The sequence below is a fragment of the Protopterus annectens genome, chromosome 12.part0 (genome assembly GCF_019279795.1).
Source record: "Protopterus annectens isolate FY-2018-M chromosome 12.part0, PAN1.0, whole genome shotgun sequence".
In the NCBI taxonomy this organism is placed as follows: Eukaryota; Metazoa; Chordata; order Ceratodontiformes; family Protopteridae; genus Protopterus; species Protopterus annectens.
In genome coordinates this window covers 629,596,370-629,621,095 of record NC_056746.1, presented here as the reverse complement: position 1 = coordinate 629,621,095, position 24,726 = coordinate 629,596,370, and the positions used below count along the sequence as shown (strand labels likewise).

Sequence of the window (24,726 nt, the reverse complement as noted above, 5' to 3'; positions counted from 1 at the left end):
TTGTGATTTGTAGGGAGAATAGGGAAGAGGTAGAGAAGACCTGGAGAGGTGGGGATATGCTCTAGAGAAGAGAGGAATGAAGATCAGGACTAAGACAGAATATATGTGTGCGAATGAGTGGGAGGACAGAGGAATAGGGATGCAGGGAGTAGAGTTGGCAAAGATGGAGGAAGTTAAATACTTGGGAAGCTAGAAAAAGTGAAGTAGCAGCTGACAGTCCCAGCTGTCTTTCTGCAGGCACTTCTGGCATAGTCAGTGATGTTTTTTCAGGAGCTGTGGGCATAAAGTATGTAGGTAAGAGGTTAATGCAAAATTTCCTTTGATCAAACATTGAAAAGCTGTGATTCTTATATACCACGCTTCAACAGGCATTTAAAGCTTTACGTTTCCGTGTACAGTGTATGCCTGTATTTCATATTGTAGTTTAAATAGTCAGTGGTTGTTTGAAGAGGCTGTAGTTCAAATTATGTTGCACATTGCTTTACTTATGTAGATGTAGATGGTTTTTGTCATGTATCTCCAGTAAACCATCTCCAAACCCTTAGGCAAAACATCCCCTTCAACTCAAATTAGTAAGCTCTTGTAACAATGGATTTGCACTTTCTAACGATCCCTATAGCCAGCCTGGTTGAAATGAGCATCCTGAGACAGTGTAGCAGTTGTCCACATATTTACTTACACCACCTATGACTTTAACCAGTAGACACAGTGTGTGATAGATGTGCAGCATTCAGGAAGGCCTACATAATGACTGTTGCAGTAGTAGAAACAGAAAAATGAACAACAAAAAACTCTAGCCTATGCCAGTGACATAAAGAATAAAGCCCTGTCTACTACTCAGACACCCTGAGTTCAAATAGCAGCTTTGGTGGTTCATAAGTAGGTTCTAGGCTATCGGCCCAAGGGCCCACATAAGCCTAGCCAACAAGGTTCCCTGGCTTACGCCACCCAAGAAAGTTCTTTTTATGTGCCACTGTCGAGCAGACACACAGACGTGATCCCCGGGGTGTATTTCCTATTTCCCATCCACTCATCAAGATTTTTTTTTGAGTGCTAATGAAGAACTTTGCTTGACATAGATGGATAGCATGTTCCAGAGTATGGGAAGTGTCTGGGACAGGAATCTATCCCTCCAGCATATCCTGTTTATTGTGGTGACAAGGTTTAGGTCGCTAGAGCGTGTAGCTCGGAGGGATTGGGATTTCTTTAGGTGTACCATGTCCAACAGCTCTGGGTTTGACATAGCTTTATATGTTAGGCAGAGATCACCTTAGAGTAGGCGATATGCTACGGAGTAAAGGTGGAGGTTTTTGAGGCAGTCAGTGTAGGGCATTTGTTTGAGGCCGGTAATCCTCTTTGTGAGGTACTTCTGTGGCCTTTCCAGCTGCTGCAGATGTCTTGATAGGTACATTCCAAAAGGGACGTTGTACTCTGTAATGGGTCTAATGAGTTTCGAGTAGAGGGGAACAATGATCTTTTTTTTTCCTGGATGAGAACCCTTTTATGATGAGGTGTGCCATGTAGAAGGACTTCCAGACTACTGTGGTGATGTGACTATCAAAGGAGAGACTCTACTGTCCACCTGGGTCCCAAGGTCTCTTATCACATATTCTGTGTTGAGTAGATTGCTGCCTATGTGGTAGTTCATGGGTACAGCGCTTTTACCAAAGGGGATGACACTGCACTTTTTGGCATTGAGCTGGAGGCCATGGGTCTGACACCAGGCATCTGTCTCAGCGAGGCCCTTTTGTAGGATATCCACATCATTTGGGGACTTGACTATGGCTCCTAGTTTGCAGTCATCTGCGAACTTCGTTAGCCAGGGGCCCTCTATGTTAGCCTGTACTTCAGAGAAGTAGATACCAAACAGGAGCGGTCCCAGGACGGGACCCTGTGGTACTCCACTTGTCACTGCTTTGAGATCAGATTTGGAGTCTGCAACTTTTACAGTGTGGGTTCTGTCACTGAGCCAATTGGCAACCCATCTTGTGGCGTAATGATTTATACCTAGTTTAGTGAGTTGAGCTATAATTCCAGAATGGGGGATGGTGTCTAAAGCCTTGGTGAGGTCAAGATAGGCTGTGTGAACCACCTTCCCCTCATTTACGGCTTTGGTGACTGCCTCAAAGAAGTCGATCAGGTTCAGGAGGCATGATCTGCCTTTCACAAACCCGAACTGGGTGGGATCCAGAGTTTGGAGGTTACCAATGTCTTTGAGTTCCATGATGATACGTTCCATGGCCTTGCAGACCTGGCTCATCAGGCTAATAGGTCAATAGTTTTTGGGATTAGTGGTGGCTCCCCCTTTGTGGAATGGGATAACTGTTGCTGTGCGCCATTCAGTGGGCACAAAGCCTGATGCGAGGCAATTATTGAACATGGTGCTTAAGTACGGAGTCAGTTCGTTCTGAAGTTCGTGTAAAACGCAGCCTGGGTTGTTGTCCAGTCCCATGGATGCTGTGCTTTTGGCTTTAGATAGTGCAGCTTTTACCTGTGTAGTTGTGATTACAGGGACTCTGCATTCTTCCTGTATAGATATGGGCCCTTTAGGGGATGGGGGGGGGGTAAATTTAGCACTTAACCTATCTGCCAGGATGTTGGCAATATCAATTGGTTCTGTAATTTTCGTGCCGTTGTGCTGTAACTCAGAACAGATCTGGGTCTTGCCATTCAGATTCATGACATAGCTATAGAATGCTTTGTGGTTGTTTTTAGAATTAGTGGTGGTTTTGTTTTCGTAGCTAGCTGTGGAGGATCTTGTAAGGGATCTCAGCTTCTTACTGAGGCTGACCAGGGAGCTCCTCCTCTCATGGGATTTTACTCTTTTTTACAACAGTTTCTTCCTTCTTTTGTACAGTTTATTTATGGCAGGGGGCCACCAGATTGGCCTCCTTTTTTTGGAGGATAGCGTCTTGGTTCTGTTTGGGATAGCACGATCCATGCATTTGAGTAAGTGCTTATAGAGTGCATTTGTGTAGGATTCAGCAGTTGTAACTGTATTGTCCTTCTGCATGGGTGTCATGAAGTTCACCACTTCTGTCTTAAGAAGCATGAAGTCAGCTTTGGCGAAATTTTTTACTGCAGTTTCCTTAATGGGGGGTGGGGGCGGGATGTGGATATCAAGGGTGATTAGCTTATGGTTGGATCTGACCAACGAGGAGTTGACTTCCGGTGTGGAACACCGGTCACTCATGCTGGTAATGACTAGGTCTATGATATTGTTGCCCCTGGTGTGAGTGTTGATAAATTGATCCGGAACATTGGAGTTTATGAATTCCAGAAAGCGTTGAGCTAAGGAGTTTGTACTCAAGTAGTTTTCCCATTTAATGGTGGGGTACTTGAAGTCGTCCATTATTAGGGTGTTTGGTTGAACCCTAAAATTTTCCAGTACATCAAGAAAAGAGGAGTGGGAATCCTGGGGCATGGTGGGGGATCTGTAGTAAGCAACAATTTGGATGCAGTTTTGCCCAGAGTTAGTTGCACTTGGATAACCTCGGATGCATTATGCTGAGCAACTAGCCTGGAGGTGTGGATATCCTTAATGAATATGTACACACCTCCGCCTTTGGTGTTTTGGTCCAGGTAACAGGGCCGGAACGTGTGGTATGAGTTGTAGCCTGGTAGTGCAGGGGTGGTCTCTGGAGCCTTGAACCAGGTCTCCGTCACTGCAAAGATATTGATGTTCACCATTTTATGGAGTGCCTTGAGTGAATGCATTTTGAGATTTAGACTTCTAGCATTACCCTCAGTTTTTGCTTGCCTGTTCCTGTTACGGTGATGAATTTTTATTATTTGAACCTTGCCAAAAAAGGCACTTTAGGGGCAGCAAGAGCCTTAGCCAGTATCCGGAATCCTAGGGGCGACAGGTGCAGGCTATCTGTGGCAAAGCATTGTGGTCTGTGACCATGTCATCCCAAGCAGACAGATACTGGATTCCCTTAGAATGACACCAGAAGCTTAGCCAATTGTTGAAGACAATCATTTTGTCCTTGTACTGTGGTATCATTCTGGGCGATGGCAGAAAGCTACTCAGGACTAGGGTTATACCAGCCTGGGCTACAGGATCGGAGAGCTCTTCCATCTCTTCATGTAGTCCAGGGAGGTACGTTTCAGGTCATTCACACCAACATGGACAATGACAGAGTCATCTTTGTACTTGCTGTGGAGTGACCTGAGTGCGTGGGTATATGGCGGATCCTGGCACCCGACAGGCAGCTGACAGTAACCTCCTTGTTTAGCCTGGTAAGTGGGACATCAGTGTGTTTCACTATAGAGTCACCTGTGACTAGTGTGTTGCGTACGTTGTTTTGCCTTATTGGCTATTGTTGAGTGGCAAACTGAGTCTGTGGGCTATGTGTCATTTGGGTTGTGTTGAGTGATGGAGGTTGCTTGCGTTTTTGCTTTGGAGGTCTCTGTTGCTTAGACAGATTATTATTGAGAGCCTCCGTGAATGTTTTGTGTTACTATGTGTGGATTTTGGTGGTGTAGATTTAGTGAGACTATGTGATGAGTGCGGTGTGGTGCAAATGTTTACCTTCTCCTCATGACTGTCAAGTTCAGTCTTGGTTGGAGAGAGCTTTACCTCCAATTTGACTAGATAAGTGCATCACTCACAGGTTGTAGTGCTGGGTGGTAGGAGGAGAGGGTTGTCTGTGTACGAGGCAATTTCTACATTGCCTCAAGATGCCCAGATTCATCAGATAGACAGGAGAGAACTCTAGGAGCTGACCCTTGGACATGCCAGAATAAAAAAATATTTTCCTCTAGATAAGTGAGGAAAGTGAGTACAAGAGCTGTTTTTCTCTAAGCAAGTGAGAAAAGTAAGTAAAAAAACTGTTTTCCTCTTGGTAATGAGGAAGGTTGAGTGCTATAGTAATTAATAGCTTATTTAGTGGTTAATGATGCAGCCAAGAAAGATGAGCTTAAGTATCTGGGTGGAAGAGGGACGTGTACTTTCTCTCTCTCTCTCTCTCTCAATGTACTTACATGGTCTCATTTCTCTGTTCAAGACTGGGGAGACAAAATCACAGTGATGCCTGAGGGTAGGCAGAACATCCTGTTGATATAAGACCCTTGCGCAAGTGAGGAGCAGTTCAGACTGAGAGATATTGTATGTTCTGCCCATAGTATGTAAAGGGCTTTCCACAGGATGGTTAGGAAGTTAAGAAAAAACACACTTTGTGACACTGGCCAGGTTGCTAAATTTCCTCACCAGGCCCAGACGTTGGTCTGGCTTAGCTAGGTGAACTGGAAAAGAATCCAGGAGTAGCTGATTAGCTATAGGGAGCCAAAAAACACAAGTCTTCAAGAGGTATTGCATGGTTAATTTCAGTGTTATTTTTCAAATAGAAACAAGGCTGGTCCGGAACTTCAAGCTTTTTGAGAGGATGGCACTAAGATTTCAGTTTCCAGGTGCAGTGTAAACTCCCAACTTATTGACAACCATATCATGCCTCTCAAGATGTTCTTCATGTTTCAGTGTTGCAGTTATCACATTTGAGTTATCTGCTTTCAGTAGCCCTCAGTTGGCCTGATTATCAAAGTCTCCGGTCCTGCGTCGGTTGCTGTCTCATCTTCCATGACGTTAGGTAGTCAGGGGTATAAAGCATGCAGCCAAAGCCATTTTATCAGTCTTTCTTGCCGTGTGGTGCCAGAAGCAGAAGCAGTTCACAAGTGCCGGTCGGCTGACTCCTGAAATTTTTGTTTTCGAGTTTCAGAACCGAAATCTTCAACTAAAGCTAAGTACCCTGTTGGTGAAACTTTTTCTTGCTCTAAACCGATGTCAGTAAAACTTAATAATTGTATTTCATGTGGAAAGCAAATACCTCATAAAGATTATCATTCCTACTGTATTCCTTGCCTAGGCCCTGACCACGACATACCTCGCTGTCAGTTTTGTGCCTTATTTAAACAACGAGCTATTATTCGTCTGTATATTTACGCTTCTAAATATTTTGATACTCTGTTCAATTACCCAGATATGGCTTCTTTAAGCCACCCAACTACCGACATTCTGAAAAAACACAAAGATAGACAGAGACAGGCCGCCTAGGTCCAAAGCTGCCGACGACGCTTCTCCTAAGCTAGTCGCCAGTTCGCTGTTACTCAGTGAGGCACTTTCTCAGTCCCTGATACCCGCTACTTCATATTCGCAGGCCTCTACTGAGACCCATTTGGAGTCCAGTATGCCGCGAGATGCTTTAACTGTGGAACCTGTGGATGTCTCTACCTTAGATGGCTCCGGAGCTGCTCTGCAGGCACCGGCTTCTGAGGCTGTATTCAGGCCTACGGACTTGCATGTTAAACAGACGCCATCTTCTTCAAGGCCTAAAACTCTATCCATGCCTAGAAAACCGCCCAGACCACATGATTAGGCCTCTATGCCTAAAAAACAAATAAGAATTGCTGAAGACCTTATTACTTTAATCAGGGGAAGCCAACCTTCCCCCTCTAAGAGACCTAGAACTGAGTTTGCTTATGCTTCTTCTGATCAGGATTCTGAAATTTCTGTTTCCTCTGATGACCAGGATTTACCCTTATCTAGCTATGAGGATTCTGATGCAGAGGACTGTATTCCCTCTGCTTCCCCTTTAGAGGATTTCCCTTTTGGTGAAACCTTGCATACACTTAGGTAGCATTTCCGCTGGGAAAGTCAGGATTACTCTGATTCTAAAAAGAGACTTCTTACTCCTGCCCCAACACAGGCCTTTAGCTATCCCCCCTGTACTGGACATTGTTGATGATGCCTTTTCAGAATATAGCTTGGCCCCTGACTCCTTACCTCCTGCTCCCAGAAAACCAGGTAGATATTACATGGTTCCTGACTCTCACTGGTTCCTCTTTAAAAATCCTACTGTGGATCCTGAGACAATTTCACAGGGACCCAAGGGCATTAAGGCTACTACTGCCAAAAATCCTGCCCTCTCTGATAGAGATTCCAGGGTGCTGGATAGATGGGGTAAGAAGGTATACACTTCTGCAACCTTGGCTATTAGGGCCTTAAACTGCCAGTTTCATATGTTACAGTATCAGTGGCATATTATTGGATTGCTTTAACAGAAAATGGTCTTGATTCTTGACTGTGCTGAAAATAAGGATTTACAGGATTTAATGCATTCTGCTGAACAAGTTGGAAAACATACTTTGCAATGTGGTTTTGATTCACTAGAGGCATCTTGCAGGGCTGCTGTTACTGGGTCTGTACTTAGAAGGCATGATTGGCTTAAGGAGCCGTCTTTGCCAGATCATGTTAAAGCTAAATTGCTGGATGCTTCCTTAAACTAGGACCGCCTGTTAGGCAACAAAGCAGAAGTAGTACTTAAAAAGATGGAGGAAAAAGCTAAATCTATGCAAACTGTTAAAGATTTTCTGCAAGTACAGCCTCCAAGATTTAGTAGGCATTGGCCCTCTTAAGAATTTGTCCTTTCCTGCCTCTTCCAGGACTTCAGTCCAAATCCAGTACCAACAGAGAATCCAGGCTTCAGTCCCAAGTTACGCACAGGACTAAGCAGTGGGGGGCTTCTGCTTCCAAAGCAGGGAGTAGTAAGACTCCACCCTATGGTAAACTGTCTTAATGATTTAACTTTTTAAAACTTCCAAGCCCTTCTCAACTGACTGCTCCTTTTGGGGAAAGATTGCTCTGCAGGCAAAAATCTGGAAACTCATTACCCAGGACAAATGGGTTTTAAATATGGTTTCCCCAAGGACACAGATTCCACTTCCACACTTTACCAACCCCAAACAGTTGGCCAGATCTACCCCCAATCAGTGGGCAGAGGCTCAAAAGCAAGTTCTCTCTCTCTCTCTAAGTATAAGGGCTATTCAAAGTGTCCCAGAAGAGGAAAGGGGACAACGTTTCTACTCCAGACTTTTCCTGGTGCCGAGAAAAGACAACTCCCGGCATCCTATCGTGGATCTCTCTATCTTAAACACTTTTTTGGTGATCCCAAAATTCAAGATGCTAACTCTTCACCAGTTCCTTCCTATGCTAGCCAAGGATGCCTGGTTGGCAACACTGGATTTAAAGGAAGCCTACCTGCACATCCCAATCAAGGAATCTTGCAGAAGATACCTACACTTCAAAGCAGGCTACATGCAGCATCAGTTCTCTGCACTGCCCCTTGGCTTATCTACTGCGCCCAGGGTATTCACAAAGTGCCTAGCTCCAGTCATTATATTTTGCAGGCAAACAAAGAAATATTCAAATATATCCATACCTATACGACTGTGTATAATTTATGCAGAAACCAGGATATACTTTTGAATCATCTGGTGTTTGTACAAAAGGTGCCAACTTCTCTGGGGTACACCATAAACGTAAAGAAATCACATCTCTTACCTTGCCAACAAATTGTATTCCTGGGCGCAAGCTTGAACACAACTTCCCAGATGGCTTTCCTCACGCCAGAGAAACAAGTTCATTTGACAGCTTACTTCAGACTAATGGCCACAAAGACCCTGCTATCTGCAAGACAAATACTGCAAGCTTTGGGGTTCATGGCCTCCTGCATTCTCCTAATTCCATATACAAGACTGCATATGAGGAAACTACAGTGGTATCTAAAAAACCTATGGTGTCAACATTCTCAGGATCTAGAAGCAATGATTCCTATCATACCTTGCCTACAGTTCCTTTGGTGGGCAGAGGCCTGTCACCAAAACAAGGGACTGCCATTCACACTACCCCCTGCCACCCAAACCCTAACAACAGATGCATCAGACTATGCATGGGGGGCTCACTTGGCAGGGATGTGCCTTATCACTTTTTGTCACACAAACAGCGTTATAGCAAAGAACTGATCTCAATCTGCACACAACCAACTGCAAGACCATCTACAGTGATATCAAACTATGCAAGTGTTTGTACATTTTTTAGATGTCCTTCAAGGATGCATCTGCAGTCATAACATATGGGTTGTCCTGCCTCAGGCAGCCCTTCGGTCGGCCGGATTCCAAAGTCTGGGTCTGGCCTCGGCTGATGTCGCACTTCACCCGACGTCATAGCTCCTGGGGTATAAAGGCATCAGCCGACGCCATTTTCCTCAGTCTTTCTTGCCGCGCGGTGCCCGAAGCAGAAGCTGTTCGCAAGTGCCGGTCGGTCAGATCCAGAGATTTCAGCTACCAAAGACTTCTAAAAAAGCTAAGTACCCCGTTGGGGACTCTTTCTTGCCTCAGCCGATGTCAGACAAAGTAAATAATTGTTTAACTTGTGGGAAACAAATACCTCATAAGGATTTCCACTCTTACTGCCTTCCTTGCTTAGGCCCAGACCACGACTTATCAGCTTGTTTAGCCTGTGCTTCCTTCAACCGACGGACACTTAGACGTCTGTCGGAGTTTGCTGAATAGGTTTTTGGTCCCGCTTTTGCATATAAAATGCCGTTGGAGACTCCGACTACACATTTAGCCAAAAAACGCAAGGAAAAGGACCGACACTCGCGGCCCGCGGTTTCGGCTGAAACCACGGTTAGGCCTACCGCGAGTGTCTCTGTTTCGGCTGAAACAGAGTCCTCGGTTCTTCCTTCGGCCGAAAGCATGCCTCCGACAACCGAGGCCTCAGAGGCCCCGGCTGAGTCGGCTACAGAAATTCCCACCGAAGAAGCAGGCACACAAGATTTGTCCGACACCATTCCGTTGGACATCTCTACTCCTGCACGTGGGGCAGCTAGACCCCCTGCTTCTATGTCTATTAAGGCGTTCTCCAGGGCTAAAGCAGCTAAACTTTCCAAGGCCTTACCTACAAGTGTTTGTACATTTTTTAGTTTTGGATGTAGTGCAACTAGTGATCAGACATCCTGTCATGATTATTGCTTGCAGATGTACAGCTCTGTCTTAAATTTCTGTGTTTCTTGGCCTTTCTTCATTTATCTGAGCAGTAATTTGAGACGCACAGTGTGTAAGTCATTCTGTATCATTGACCTTAAAATGTGTGAGGATATTAAATGGAAGTAATATCATATGAAGTTGCCAACAAATGAAGGGCAGGTTGGATATTAAGGAACACAGCCTATGACTTGTGTGCTGCTTGCTTACATTTCCAACCCTTACATCTGACACTATCTAGATCTAACCTGACATACCCAGTGGAAGTAAGGCAGCCTGCAGTGCTGTTGTGTTTTCCTTCTGCCAAACAATAGTGACTCTCAGTTGCAATCCATTAATAACCAACACTGAGGGAGTGCTTCCACTGTGTTTATATCTCCTACATGGATCCAAATATTTGGGATTCAGCAATGCTAATGAGTTCACATATCTCATTTGCATCGTCACTGTGCCAACAGCCCTGAATCTACACCATATAAATAGGCAAATGTGTAGCTAAGCAAACTGATGGTGAGGCTAGTTGCATATATTTGGAAGACTGCAAAAAAGCTTTTTCTTCAGGATACATTTGTACAGAGGAGTACAGAACTTTAGAAGATATGCTTTCATTTTGTCACTTACATACTTCATATTCTGGAATGTTTTTAAGAAAAATCTGAAGCAAAGGCTTTTACATTTTATCAGTATGCATTAGTTAGAAGTGTACTGATGGCACCGGCATGTTTGTCAAGCCATTTCAGAGGTATACATGATTGCCATTACATGAAAATGGAATGTTATGTGATAAATATGTAAAAATGTTTCAGGAACTGGTCCTTTGGTAGCACTTTCAGCATTTCAAAGATGGTTTGTTAGCAAAATGGGTCATTTGCCTTTTGTTTTGGGTGGGGAAGAGGAGCAAAGCTGAGTTACTGTTATGGCACAAACAAGGATATGTTGCTCTTGTTACTTTCCTTATTTTGCATCCTGCCTGTTAGTAGTTCACATCTGTAGACTTGCTTCATGGTTCCCAGTGGGTAATACTGACTGGCTACCTTTCCTGGTTTATTTGGAACAGTTGTTTTGTAGTTATGTGATACTTGTATTATCCTTTTGTTGTCTTTTAAGATACCTACGGGTATGCCACCCAGATATCAGTCCATTGAGACCCAACCCCCTTCTCCGATGCTGAGAACCAGGTGATTGCGGATGGCTTTAGGCAACATGCTGCTTTTCTGCTGGGAGGGGGATGAGGAGATATGGCACGTAGGATGCGAATATGGTGGCAGATAGCAGATGTCATTGCCGTGGATGGCCATTGCAGGGCATAGGAGCAGGTGAACCACAGGACTACTGACATGATCACATCTGCACAGAGGAAAGCAGCTGCAGTGGGCAGTGACCAAATGGTTGGCAGGGGAGGGCCTGCTAGGGAACCACCACTAACTCCCAATGAAGAGTTCCTGACCAATGTCAGAGATCCAAACAGCTTCTAGGAGAGTGCTGTACATCATGTCCTGGATGTCAGAGCAACAGTTTCCGAGACAGCAAGCACATCCCAGGAGGAGTTTCCAGATGGGCTTTGGTATCTGAACAATTTGAGTACTGTTGTATAGTGAAACAATTGAAAATAATAAGTTAATGTTTTTTGGGGGTGGGGGATTGAATATTGTTACAGTTATAAGCTTAAGTTGGAATTGTCAACCAAGTTCTTGTTGAAATTGTAGTAGAAATTTAGTTTATGATGATGATCTCAGACCTGTTGTGTGTATTGTTGTACAGTATGTAATAGTGGCAGAACTGTTAGTTTTTAGCGTATTTTGCACTATAGTAATGCAGGTATTAATTTATTCCTGTGTGTATTTTTATCAGAGGTGATCATGACAGTGGGAGTGTGGGCCCTGTGCCACATGATGTTACTGTATCAGCAATCTCTGGTGATGATGGTGGCCAAATTGAGGCACAGTTGGGGGTGCAAAGATTGAATCTGACAGAGGTTGACATAAAGCCATCCCCTGCATTTCCATCAGACAGCAAGTAGGCCTATGCCTACCCAGTCCAGTGAGCCCACAGGTATTGGACAGGTGGAGGGTGAGGACAGTAATCAGGGAAGTGTGGCTACTGCGGTTTCAGTACCTGTTGAGTCTGACCATAGCCAAAGTGTGGGCAAGGTGCCAAGCAGGAGGATTGATGCAATGCTCGCTCAGAAGGGACCTGCGGGCCGTCCTCCACCTGTTGCAGGTGTCTCTTCCCGTGCCTCTCACCATAGATTTAGGGCCAGTATGGAAGCATGGGCATGTTCCCATAGGTGTGCCAAACAAATGCTCAAGGTTGTGGATGTGGCACCATCTGACAGGTGTGACTGCGTCCACCATGTTGCTTATTCACTAGATCAGATGAATGACATGTTGGAATGAGAGGTGACTGTGATGGACTGAGGGGTGGCTGTCATGGAACGAGCAGTGTCTGTGATGGAACATCTGCTGGGAGGGGAACGGCATCCTTCTGGATGTAGGTCAACCACATCATCTGCTTTCAACCAATGTGGCCATGCCCGATGGCAGTACTTCCACTGCTCCATCAGTGAGTGTGCTGTCCACACCCAAATGTGGCAGACCATGGGATCGTGATCCTGGGCAACCCCGTGAAGGGAACTCTTCCAGCGGACATTATTCATGTTCAGGTAGCGGTACTGCATCTGACCATGGGAGTGGATGTGCCAGTGCAACTCTTGACAGAGCCAGTTCTCATGGTCAGGGACGACAGTAATGAACTACTCCCTCTATCATGCATGGCTCTCACCTGTCCAGCATATCAAGGTGTAGAGCCAGCACAGAGCTTGGCTGTGTTCATGCAGATACACTCACACCAGTTTCATCCGGAGGACCCCTACAGACACACAACAGTTACTTTTTGGTTTATCCACATCTGCCTTCTCTTTCTTACTCGCACATACTTGCCAACATTTTGTGTCAGCTTAGTCTTCCTGCCCCCCCCCCCCCAAACACCTTGTGCAAGTGATAACTGTGCCGTATTCCTATTTTCTTTCCTTTGGATTCAGAGATACAAAAGCTTTGTCTGATGTTCAGGGTGCATAGCTAACTTAGCTCTTAGTATGTCTGCATTTTTGGTGTTTAACTGGTAATTGTACCTTTGACTTATATTGGCCTTGGAAAATTGCAGTGAATAGCATCAAAATTTCCCTTCTTGTACCAGTCTGAATGTTATGGGTTGGAAGTGGTTGCATGTGGTGCCGCAACACTTACACACCCACTTCTTACTTCAAACCAAACTGAGCATAAACATCTGAAAACTTGCCCAGTGAAGCAAAGGTTAGTGAGGGACACCCAAGCAAAGTTTCCAGTAGTTTCCACATGGTGTGGGGAGTATGAATAAGTATTGCACTGAATTATCGAGCAGGTCATACCAGCTATCTTCATCTGTGCTTCGCTGTGGAATGTACTGCCAATTTGATAAAAGGAGAGGCAGAAGCAGAAAGCTGAGTGAAAGATGGATTAAATCAAAATACTTTTTATCAAAAAAAAAAAAAGAAGTAATAGTAGCACTGCAGTTTTGGTCAAAGGTATTGTATCTGGACTTGAGTATAGAGTTTTGATGTAAAGATTGTTGAAAACCTCATTTGCTACTATTTCAGTTTGGTAAAAGTGGAACTCAGATTTTTTAATTCCACTGTTGTCTTGCCAACAGAAAGTTTGACAGATGGTACCTGCTTGCACAGCAGCTAATGAATTCTAATAGCAGTGGAGCGGTGTCTAGCATATTTGTCGAAACCAGAACAATATATATCAAATGCTAGTACCTGAAAGGGAAAGTAAAGAATGTTTCACAACTGTGTAAAGATGAGGATCTCCATGGCAGTAGCAGTAAGGAGATATTTTATTTGGGGATGTCACAGTGGTATTTGGTGGTCAGAGCTAGTCTCCTACTGCCCATTGTATTCCTAGTAAAAACAAACAGCACAGTTTCTTCTACATATTCAAGAAAATGTTAAACTCTTTTAGATAAAAGACTTCCAAGTCTTCACTATCCTTTCTTCTGTGCAACTGATGCATTTTATAAGCACTTATTGCACTTTTAGGGCCTATGACATTTGTAATCCTATCCCTCGGATACTTGTCAAATCTTCGAACGCTCAAAATTTCAAACGTTACATGGTCGAGACCAAACATTTGAAATTTTGAGTGCTGGAAGGTAGACCTTCAATGGCACCGTACGGTGCAGATAGGGAGATTTTCCCTTTTCTGCACTGAAGTGCAGTCTCGGAGTTGGTATATTTAAGTAGGGGGTGTGTGTGGGGGCACAGCCCCCCACGTGGTGGGTGCAGGGGGGCTTGCCCCCCTGCCTACACTGTTAGTGTTTTTTTTCTGTGTTTTCTTTTTTTTTATGTCCAAACAACCAGATGTCGAACATTTGGTCTCGACCATGTAATGTTCGACGTTTTGGATGTTCGAACATTTAACGTAGACCCTATCCCTCTAGGATGTACAGTAGTAAATATGTTTGAACACGATGCATATTTTCATGTATGTGTGCATAACTAGAACTGAATTTTCTATAGCCTAATTTCAAGTCATGGCCAGGCACTTCTGTTTTTAGATTTTTTTTTTTTCTAATTGCACAATGCAGTTTTGCTGTTGTGAAAGCCTGCTTTGAAAATAGATCTGGGTCAGTGGAAGGTTAGTGTCAAATGCTTCCATTTATTTGCCTGCCTTAATATGAGGAAGTTTTATTGTGATCAAGACAAAACTGTTGATCTACTCTATGCCATAATTAAAAAAAATTTAAACCAAAGAAAATACAACGGAATATCATTTCATAGCACATCATTTCACAGGTGCTCTTATTTCTGATTGTACTGTATTTATTTTATTTACTATATGCATTTGTTAACCAGAAGAGATCCACTACACACGAGTGTCTTTTCAGAGATGAGATACTGATCTTTGTAGGTAAATTACTCAAAAGACTTAGTGTTCAGACCAGCTCTGTGGCACAAAGGTATAAAGCCCTGACTGTCACAGGTGACTGTAGTTCATTTAGCAGCTCTGGCACCTGTAGGAGCTTGCCAGGGAGGGTGGAAGCGAGCAGCTGTGGTCTGCTCACCTATGTTGTGATGGGGAGAGGGCATCTTTGCTTGCCAAATTAAGATGATACCTAGCAAGAGTACTAGATGTTACCCAGTGGAGACCAAGCAGGGTGAGCATTGTGCTTAGCACAAGTAAGCCATAGGAAATCTGGCATGCGGAAGAATGCCTCTTTGGGGGACTGCAGCAAGGGGGTCAGCAGAGTCTCGTCAGGAGGAGGAGGGAGTGCTCTCAGTGAAGGGGAGGGTAGGCTGTCCCACTCCCTGAGAAAAGGAGGGCTGATTGGGACTCCGATGTACTGATGAATAGTCTATAGGGCTCTTGCTTAGTCTGAGAGTTTCTGGATCCTTTGGCCCTGGACCAGAGGATAATGCAGCCCAATCCGCAGAATCCTTTACAAATGCATTCTATGAGCACCTGCAGGAATGCATGGATCGTGCTTTCCCAAATAAAACCAAGACTCACTCCTCCAAAAACAGGAGACCTGCCTGGTGGACCCCGGCCATAAATAAGCTATACAACAGAAGGAGGAAGCTACTACATGACGGAGCAAAATCCCAAAAAGGGAAGGCATCTCTGATCAGTATTAGCAAGAAACTTCGATCCCTCATAAAATCATCAAAGGCCAGTTTCGAAAGAAAAATTGCCCTAGACACTAAAGATAATCACAAGGCCTTCTTTAGTTATGTCAGAAACATGGGCGGAAACTCCCAGATATGCTCTGAATTGTTGCATAACAGTACAAAATATACCGAACCTACGGACATAGCCAACATCCTGGCAGACAGATTCAGCACAAACTTCTCCTTCCCCCCCAAAGGAGCAAACGCCTATCCCAACTGAATGTAACCTCCCTGACATCACAGATGCACCGGTGAAAGCTGCCCTCCCCAAAGCAAAAAACACAGCATCTATGGGACCGGACGGTGTCCCAGGCTGTGTCTTACACGAGCTCCAAGAAGAACTGAACCCTCACATTGTCACTGTTCAAACTTAGCCTTACTACAGGATATGTACCCAAAGAATGGCGTACAGCTACAGTGGTCCCACTCCACAAAGGTGGTGCCACAACGGACCCCGGAAACTATCGCCCCATAAGCCTGACTAGTCTGGTCTGTAAAGCTATGGAGCGTATTATCATGGAACTCATAAACAAAGACATTAGGAGCCTCCAGACACTGGACCCTACCCAATTCGGCTTTAAGGGCAGATCTTGCCTCTTAAACCTAGTTGATTTCTTTGAAACAGTTACCAAAGCCATAGATGAGGGCCTCGCAAAAGCCTTCGACACAATACCCCACACGGGCATCATAAATAAGCTTACCAGCTTAAATATCAACCCCTATATCACAAGATGGGTTGCAAACTGGCTCAGAGATAGGAACCCACATGGTCAGAATCGCAGGCGCCATGTCCAAATCCAAACCAGTTACAAGTGGCGTCCCACAGGGCTCAGTTCTGGGACCTCTCTTGTTCGGTATATACTTCTTTGAGGTTCAGGCCAACACGGGGGGATTATGGCTGACAAAGTTCACAGATGACTGCAAACTGGGGGTCATAATTGAATCTCCAGCTGTCACAAGAATCCTCCAAAAGGGTCTCACAGAGACGGATGCTTGGTGCCAGAGCCACGGCCTCAAGCTAAATGCTAAAAAGTGCATAGTCATCCCCTTTGGGAAAAACAAGGTGCCCACACGGAAGAAGTAATTAGAGGTTTGGGGACCAACGTAGATAGTAATCTCTCCTTTGATAATCACGTTGCCAAAGTGGTTAGAAAGACCTTCTATATAGCCAACCTTATCACAAAAGGGTTCACATCTAGATCGAGAGGTCATTGTGCCCCTCTACTCGTCACTCATCAGGCCCATAATTGAATACAATGCCCCTTTTGGGATGTACCTTACCCGACACCTGCAGCAACTGGAGAGACCCCAAAAGTACCTCACCAAGAGGATCATGGGCTACAAACAGATGTCCTATGCAGCTCGACTAAAGAAACTCCAGCTCTACTCAGTTGCTTACCGCCTACTCAGAGGCGATCTATGCCTGACGTACAAAGCCATGTCAAACCCAGAATTAATGGACATGCTCCACCTCAAAAAATCCAAGTCCCTTAGAGCTACACACTCCAGGGACCTAAACCTCAGCACAAAAATAAATAGGACATGCTGGAGGGACAGATTCATTTCCCAGAGGCTCCCCTCACTCTGGAATAGAATCCCAGTTCATGTTAAACATAGCCCTCGCTGACCCTCTTCAAGCGAAATTTGGACGCGTGGATGGGAAATCGCAAATTCACCCCTGGGATCTCTCCTGTGCCCCTGCTAGACAGAGGCACAGTAAACTAATCTTAAAAGGGTACCTTCTGTGACCTACTTTACAGAGGCACAGTAGGCTAATCTAATAGGGAGGCGGAAGCCAAATACACTCTGGCTAGGCTTATAAATGCCCTAGGGCAGATAGCCTAGTATCTACCTATGAACCTATGAATGAGCTAATTGGGTTACAGTAATGGAGCCATTAGACACGGTCCTGGGGGAGCAAAGAAAAGTCAGGGAGTATTCAAGTGAAGATGGGCTTTGCCCCCCCCCCCCCCCATGCTGTCATGACAGATGCTGTGTAGGCCTAGAATTATAATTTCACACACTGATTTCACTCTGAACTTTGTAATTTCTAAAGTTAATGGTTGTCAGGATTAAGGAGGTTTGCAGGAATAAGATTCTTTGGTACAAGTAAAGTAAAAGCATTTTTTCAGGAAGGAATTTTTTTGTCTTTTTCTTTTCCCCCTTGCCTGCTGACTACCAGCTGCTTGATTGGAATCGTAATCTAGGCATCTGTCAGAGTTTTCTCATGTGGCCTAATCACCATTACTTAGGTGGCAGCTTTGAGCAAGTAGTACTCGCACAGTGGTGACTCCAGATATGTTTGCTCTTGCATATGCCTGTATCTCCCAGCTGCAGGGTGATGCTTGAGTACATGTACTCTTGTCTTGATGTGGCCACAATCATACCCAGCCTCTGCTAGCTGTCAGTCTTACAGTGGCCTGAGTTGCTGCCCCTTCCCCTTTGATTGGTGAATTGGTGGTGGCTGTTTTCTCTGGATGACTCCTGCACTGCTCAGTCTTCTAATCAGACTTAGGTTATGTGAGTTCTAGTCGGGGTGTATCCCTCTGCACCACAGAGGTGCCCTTTTCAGGAATTTTTTGTGTAGTGCAGCATTTTCCTTTGAAAGCTTAATTGTGTTAAGAAACTGCACATGGTGTCTTTGACAGAACAGATTTTGCATGCGACTGACAAACTTTATTTTTACTTTTTCTCTTCAGGATTTCCAGCAATGCCACCATTTTGGGGATTAGGTTTCCATCTCTGTCGTTGGGGTTATGGATCTAGCAATGCTACCTGGGAGGTTGTCAGTTCTATGAGAAAGTATGAAATACCACAGGTAACGTTTCCAGATGATTTTATTTTCAGAGCTAGATGATTATTTGGGAAGAGTGGAACTCAGGTTAAATAATACTGCTGTTTGTCTTCCTCAGGATGTACAGTGGAATGATATTGAATACATGCATGAATCTCGAGATTTTTCTTTGGATCCAGAAAAATTTAACACCCTTCCAGAGCTTGTGCAGGACCTTCATAAACATGGACAGCGCTATGTCATGATTCTGGTATTGTCTTTTCTTGGTATTGAATGTAGTTCATACGTGATCACATGTTCTTCTAGCTACAAGGAAATACCAGTGCTCCAGCTGTCTTTGTTAGTAGTTCATCAGTCGGCAGTGTTCGACTTTGTTCAGATATTTGTGTAAAACCTGCAACATTTTATTACTTTGGTGGGGAATTTTTGTTCAGTGAACCATTTTCATCAGGAACCCAGACAAAAAAGGCAGAGACCATATTGAGTATTACAGTAACTGTAAACTTCAAACTATTGGATAATGCACATTCATGAGACATACTGAATAACTATGTAGGTAAATTGAATCAGAGAGTATAATTGTTTAGTGATGCCAGCAGTTAGGGAAAAAGCTTCACACATTAACTACAGCTGCTAAAACATGAGTAGGACAAGCGATGTAAGAAAGCAAGCAATTTCTGAATGTCATCCATTTTATGAGATCCATAATGTGATTGCATTCAGACCCCTAAACCAAAGTTGGAACATGTCCTTTAATTTCTCCTGGTGGCTTATCTTAGACCGAAGTGGAATGGCTTCTTCATTCTGTGACCTTAGTAGTTCAAATTTGAATTAATGGTTGGTATGTTGAATAACAGATTACACTTATTACAGTAGATAAGGCTGCACAGTCATGAAGAATTCAGGAATGTTTATCTTTCAATAATGGGTGGGCAGCTTGTTATAGCAATAGATTTGAAAAGTTGTACTTGACAACTAGAGAGTGAACTTGAGCCTGCCTTAACAAAATTTATAAAGTTTGAAAATTAGTCATTTTAATTTGAGATCCCTTTGGCAATAATTGTAGTGTATGATTAGATTTTGTTGTAGTCTGGTAGCATACGAGAAAAGTAATTTGTGCTTTGGTTTATAGTCAGCTCATCAATATATTTAAAGGTGTGTCTGGGATCCAGTCATTCTCATAAGTGCTAACAGAATAGTACCAGAAATGTCTCCCATATCCTTTCAGGTCCATTAGGACTGTCATTGGCATTGGAATTTTGTTTCCTCAACTGGAATTCGGTTTGCCATTAATTGCACGAGCTTTAAAAAGAAATGCTTCTGCCATTCATATCCTCTCAAACTCCCTCAATCGTCACTTTGTCCCCAAGAAATTAGTACTGCTCTAAACATGTACAAAAGGCAAAATGGCTACCATTCCAACAACATACTAATCTTCTACATGGCTTTGTGTCCAAACTTCTCAACAGTGTGACTCCCCCTCCCCAGCATCACAGCTAGTTTGTGACACGTCATGATATGCTCTTAAAAGTCCTAACCAGTCGGATCCTGTCTTCAAACCCCCAGATCAAGGCTTCAGTGCACTTGACTCATTCTCTATAAACCATGGTAATTCCTCCCTTTCCATCTTAAAGAAAATTCCTGTTATCCCAAATTCCACTCACAGCTAAAAGCTCATCTCAAATGAAAGTGCCTTCTCTCAGAATATATTATCTAATTAATCACTGTCATCACTATCACCACATTTGATTCTTTCTCTTTAGCTTCTCTTTCACGATCTCTCTCTTTTTAGCTGTATAGGTACAAGTAATATTTTCTAATTAATTGCTTTCTGAAACTTAATTCACATCTTGCTTATGTGAATATTGTATGTAGTTGTACTTTTCTTTTTTTTTGCCCTGCAACTCAACTCTGTTTGTATTCTTATTTTTTGTGCATGCTATCCTGAAACTGATTTGGACCCATTGGGATCAGTGATGTACCCCAGTCAACAGATTTATTTTCCTGATGACCAGGTAGTCTGTTTTATTTTTATCAGTATCATAAGATGAAAGAGAGGGTGTATTTTCAAATTTCTTTGGATTTGCCAGCTGATAGTGATCTTGACTTGGCAATGTAGCTGATGAGTCTTCTTTTAAGCAGCAATTCCTAATTCCTAACGCCTATGATAGTTATAGAGAAAGGAAGACTGGCAGTGGTATAGCAGTTAAGTAAGAGTAGTAACAAATCCTGTTTGTGCAGCACTGGATATGCCTGTAAAGGTGATTGTTAATGGAGATACAGCAAACGCTAAAACAGATACCTGAAGCTTACCAGAATTAATAGTACTATTAAATTCATAATTGCTACAGCAAACATTAATGGCTATACCTGCAAGACTGTTCCTGAATCAAGCTAGTGACCCAGTATTCATTTATTTCCAAATGTCATAAGGAGGTGGTCAGGTGTATTAAATAGTTGTTTTAAGATCCACATAGAATACATCAGCTCTGCAGCCAGAAAGTGTGTGTGTGTGTGTGTGTGTGTGTGTGTGTGTGTGTGTGTGTGTGTGTGTGTGTGTGTGTGTGTGTGTGTGTGTGTGTGTGTGTGTAGATATAAGTAATATAAACAAACTTGTCAGTGACCACAGACATGCAGCACTGATGTGTCGTTTTCTCATTCCATTTGCAATTGGTTTATAATCCTTTAGTTAATCAACAGACTCCAGAATGTGCCTATAGGTTGCTGGCTTCAAAGTCTAAGCTAAAGCAAGGAGGTTTGAAATTGAGCTACAGTTAATAGTGGTTTGGAGGCTAGAAACCTTTAGTAGAAGTATTACTTTATCACGCTTCCGCACAAGTGTCACACTACAGTAGTTAAGGAGAGGTTTTTATGTATATGTAGGTATGGTGTATAGCAGTGATCATTGCCGCCATTTTCAGAATGCCGTAGACATGAGACTTGCCAGGGAGAAGTGTCCTCTTGTTGAATTACAAAGAAAAATCTGGTTTCAGAACCACATCATAGACAAAATGTTGCTCTGTGAACCAATTAACATGCTGTAAATAATAAAAAAAAATACACTGCTGCAGCCAGATTGTCCCAATTTATTATAAATAGATCCACACATTCAGATTGAGCGCTTTCTTCCCTTTAGAATAGGGATTTCATCAGAATCAACCAGAACCAAGAAGCTATCCTCCAAAAAAAAAAAGGAAGCCAATCTGGTGGTCCCCTGCCATAAACCAGCTGTACAACAGAAGGAAGAAACTGTTGCAAAAGAGAGTAAAATCCCATGAGTGGAGGAGCTCCGTGGTCAGCCTCAGTAAGAAGCTGAGATCCCTTATAAGATCCTCCAAAGCTAGCTATGAAAACAAAATCACCACTAATTCTAAGGACAACCACAAAGCATTCTATAGCGTTTTACATGAACTTCAGAATGAACTGGCTTCCCACTTAAGCACCATGTTCAGCAATAGCCTCGCATCAGGCTTTGTGCCCACTGAATGGCGCACAGCAACAGTTATCCCACTCCACAAAGGGGGAGCCACTACTGATCCCAGGAACTATCGACCTATTAGCCTGATGAGCCTGGTCTGCAAGGCCATGGGAACGTATCATCATGGAACTCATAAACAAAGACATTGGTAACCTCCATACTCTGGATCCCACCCAGTTCAGGTTTGTGAAAGGCAGATCATGCCTTCTGAACCTGATCAACTTCTTTGAGGCAGTCACCAAAGCCGTAGATGAGGGTAAGGTGGTTCACACAGCCTATCTTGACCTCGCCAAGGCTTTAAAAGCCATCCCTCTTTCTGGAATTATAGCTAAACTCACTAAACTAAGTATAAATCCCTATGTCCCAAGATGGGTTGCCAACTGGCTCACTGACAGAGAACCCACACTGTAAAAGTTGCAGACTCCAAATCTGACCTCAAAGCAGTGACAAGTGGAGTACCACAGGGTTCCATCCTGGGACCTCTCCTGTTTGGTATCTACTTCTCTGAAGTACAGGCTAACACAGAAGGCCTCTGGCTAACGAAGTTCGCAGATGACTGCAAACTAGGAGCCATAGTCAAGTCCCCAAATGATGTGGACATCCTACAGAAGGACCTCGCTGAGTCAGATGCCTGGTGTCAGAGCCATGGCCTCCAGCTCCATGCCAAAAAGTGCAGTGTCATCCCCTTTGGTAAAAACTCTGTACCCATGAACTACCACATAGGCAGCAATCTACTTAACACCGAAAATGTGATGAGACCTTAGGACCCAGGTGGACAGTAGTCTCTCCATTGATAGTCACATCGCCACAGTAGTCATGAAGTCCTATGTGGCACACCTCATCATAAAAGGGTTCTCAACCAGGAAAACAGAGGTCATTGTTCCCCTCTACTTGACAGTCATTAGACCCATTATAGAGTACAACGCCCCTTTCGGAATGTACCTCACAAGACATCTGCAGCAGCTGGCAAGGCCACAGAAGTACCTCACAAAGAGGATTACTGGCTTCAAACAAATGCCCTACACTGACCGCCTTAAAAAAACTCCAGCTTTACTCCGTAGCATATCGCCTACTCCGAGGTGATCTCTGCCTAACATATAAAGCTATGTCAAGCCCAGAGCTGTTGGACATGCTACACCTAAAGAAATCCCAATCCCTCTGAGCTACACGCTCTAGGGACCTAAACCTTGTTACCACAATAAACAGGACATGCTGGAGGAATAAATTCCTGTCCCAGAGACTTCCCATACTCTGGAACAGGCTACCCATCTATGTCAAGCAAAGTTCTTTATTGGCACTCTTCAAGAAAAATCTTGAGGAGTGGATGGGAAATAGGAAATACAGCCCGGGGATCACTTCTGTGTCTCTGCTCGACTGTGGCACAGGAAAATAACTTTCTTTGGTTGCGTAAGCCAGGGAACCTTGTTGGCTAGGCTTGCGTAGGCCCTTGGGCCGATAGTCTAGTACCTGCCTAGGAACCTATAATCTATCACAACCTAACAAATTTCCCCTTAAATAATAAAATAATTATTTTACAATCATCATCATACAATTAACTACATAAAGAGACACATTCCTTATACAAATTAAAATACAGTGTATCATATTAAAATTAAACTGCTAAAACTCTGATGTTCATCGTGTTTCACTGTTGCAGTCATTACACTTGGGTTATCCTGCTGGCAGGCTACCCGCAGTCGGCCTGAATTCCAAAGTCCTGGTCCGGCGTCTGTTGCTGTTGCCTCTTCCCGGACGTCAGTGCGCCAGGGGTATAAAAGATACAGCCAGCGGCATTTTCTTCAGTCTTTCTTGCCACGCGGTGCCCGAAGCAAAAGCAGTTCGCAAGTGCCGGTCGGCCAACTCCTGAGATTTTCGAAAAAAAATATGTATATAATATTTATAAAACCTAAAACTTACAAGTATAAATGGTCTCAAAGCTGCTTTTTTGTGCAACAAGGGCTTGATGGAAATTTTATCGTTAAGTCCTAAATCTTGACTCGCCTGTAACTTAATCTGCCACCTTACCTCTCTTTCCTCAGTGTGACTTCTAAAGTTAGAAAGAGTGTTGCAAAATCTAAGAGGAGGTGGAGATTCTCCAGAATCTACTCCAACCCTATCACACTACCAGACCACTAAGATCCAGCAACAAAAATCACTTGCAGGTCACTAAAGCCAATAATTCTGCTGGTGAAGCACTATTCTCTTGCACCATAGCCAAATTATGAAACTCCCTCCCACCCACAGTTACCTCTGTACCATCATGCACCCACTTCAAAACCTTATTAAAAGTGCACCTAAAAACATGCTGGCTAATGCCCTTGCAACTCCCACTGTAATGTCACCCACCCCATCCAACCACTACCTTTCTTTCTACCCCACTAACTACCTTGATTATAGCAAGCTCAGATGCTCCTAAGCCTAGTACTTATTGTACAGCAGGAACTTCTTATTGTAACATTTGTTAATGTCTGTTATGTACTTCGCAGATAAAGATTCTAGTTGTCTACTGATGTACTATGTTCTTCATCTGTAAATATGTTTGTAATTAATTGCTATGTTAAATTGTTAATCGCTATGTAATCCAAAGTAACTTACTGTCTGTTTATTTTAACTGTGGAGCTTTTCTCCCCGGGCCTCCGCTGAAAATGGACCAAATAAATAAATAAATAAATAATGTTACTTCATTTACACTGCCGTCACATTTTGCAAGTATTATGATAGTGCTGTAATATTTACAGCCTCCCCATGTTTTGTAAGATTTATTTAACCATAAATAAGAATAGCTCATTTTTCACTTAAAACCATTAGTTTCACTTTTTCTGGTAAGCTATGTAAAGGTCAAAATCCATTGTAACACTGGCTACAGTCATAGATTAGACATTCAAACCAAACGAAGTATGTAAAGACTTTGTAAATTATTGTAAT

General features: G+C 43.5%; 1 protein-coding gene across 1 annotated transcript in view; it reads left to right on the top strand.

Moving 5' to 3' along the window:
• LOC122816753 (lysosomal alpha-glucosidase-like) overlaps positions 1-24,726 on the top strand; it is a gene marked incomplete in the record, with an annotated part of 907,240 nt that overhangs the window by 85,440 nt on the left and 797,074 nt on the right. The window contains 2 exon segments of the mRNA XM_044089759.1: positions 18,229-18,347; positions 18,442-18,573. Of these exon segments, the coding sequence (XP_043945694.1) occupies positions 18,229-18,347; positions 18,442-18,573 (251 nt within the window).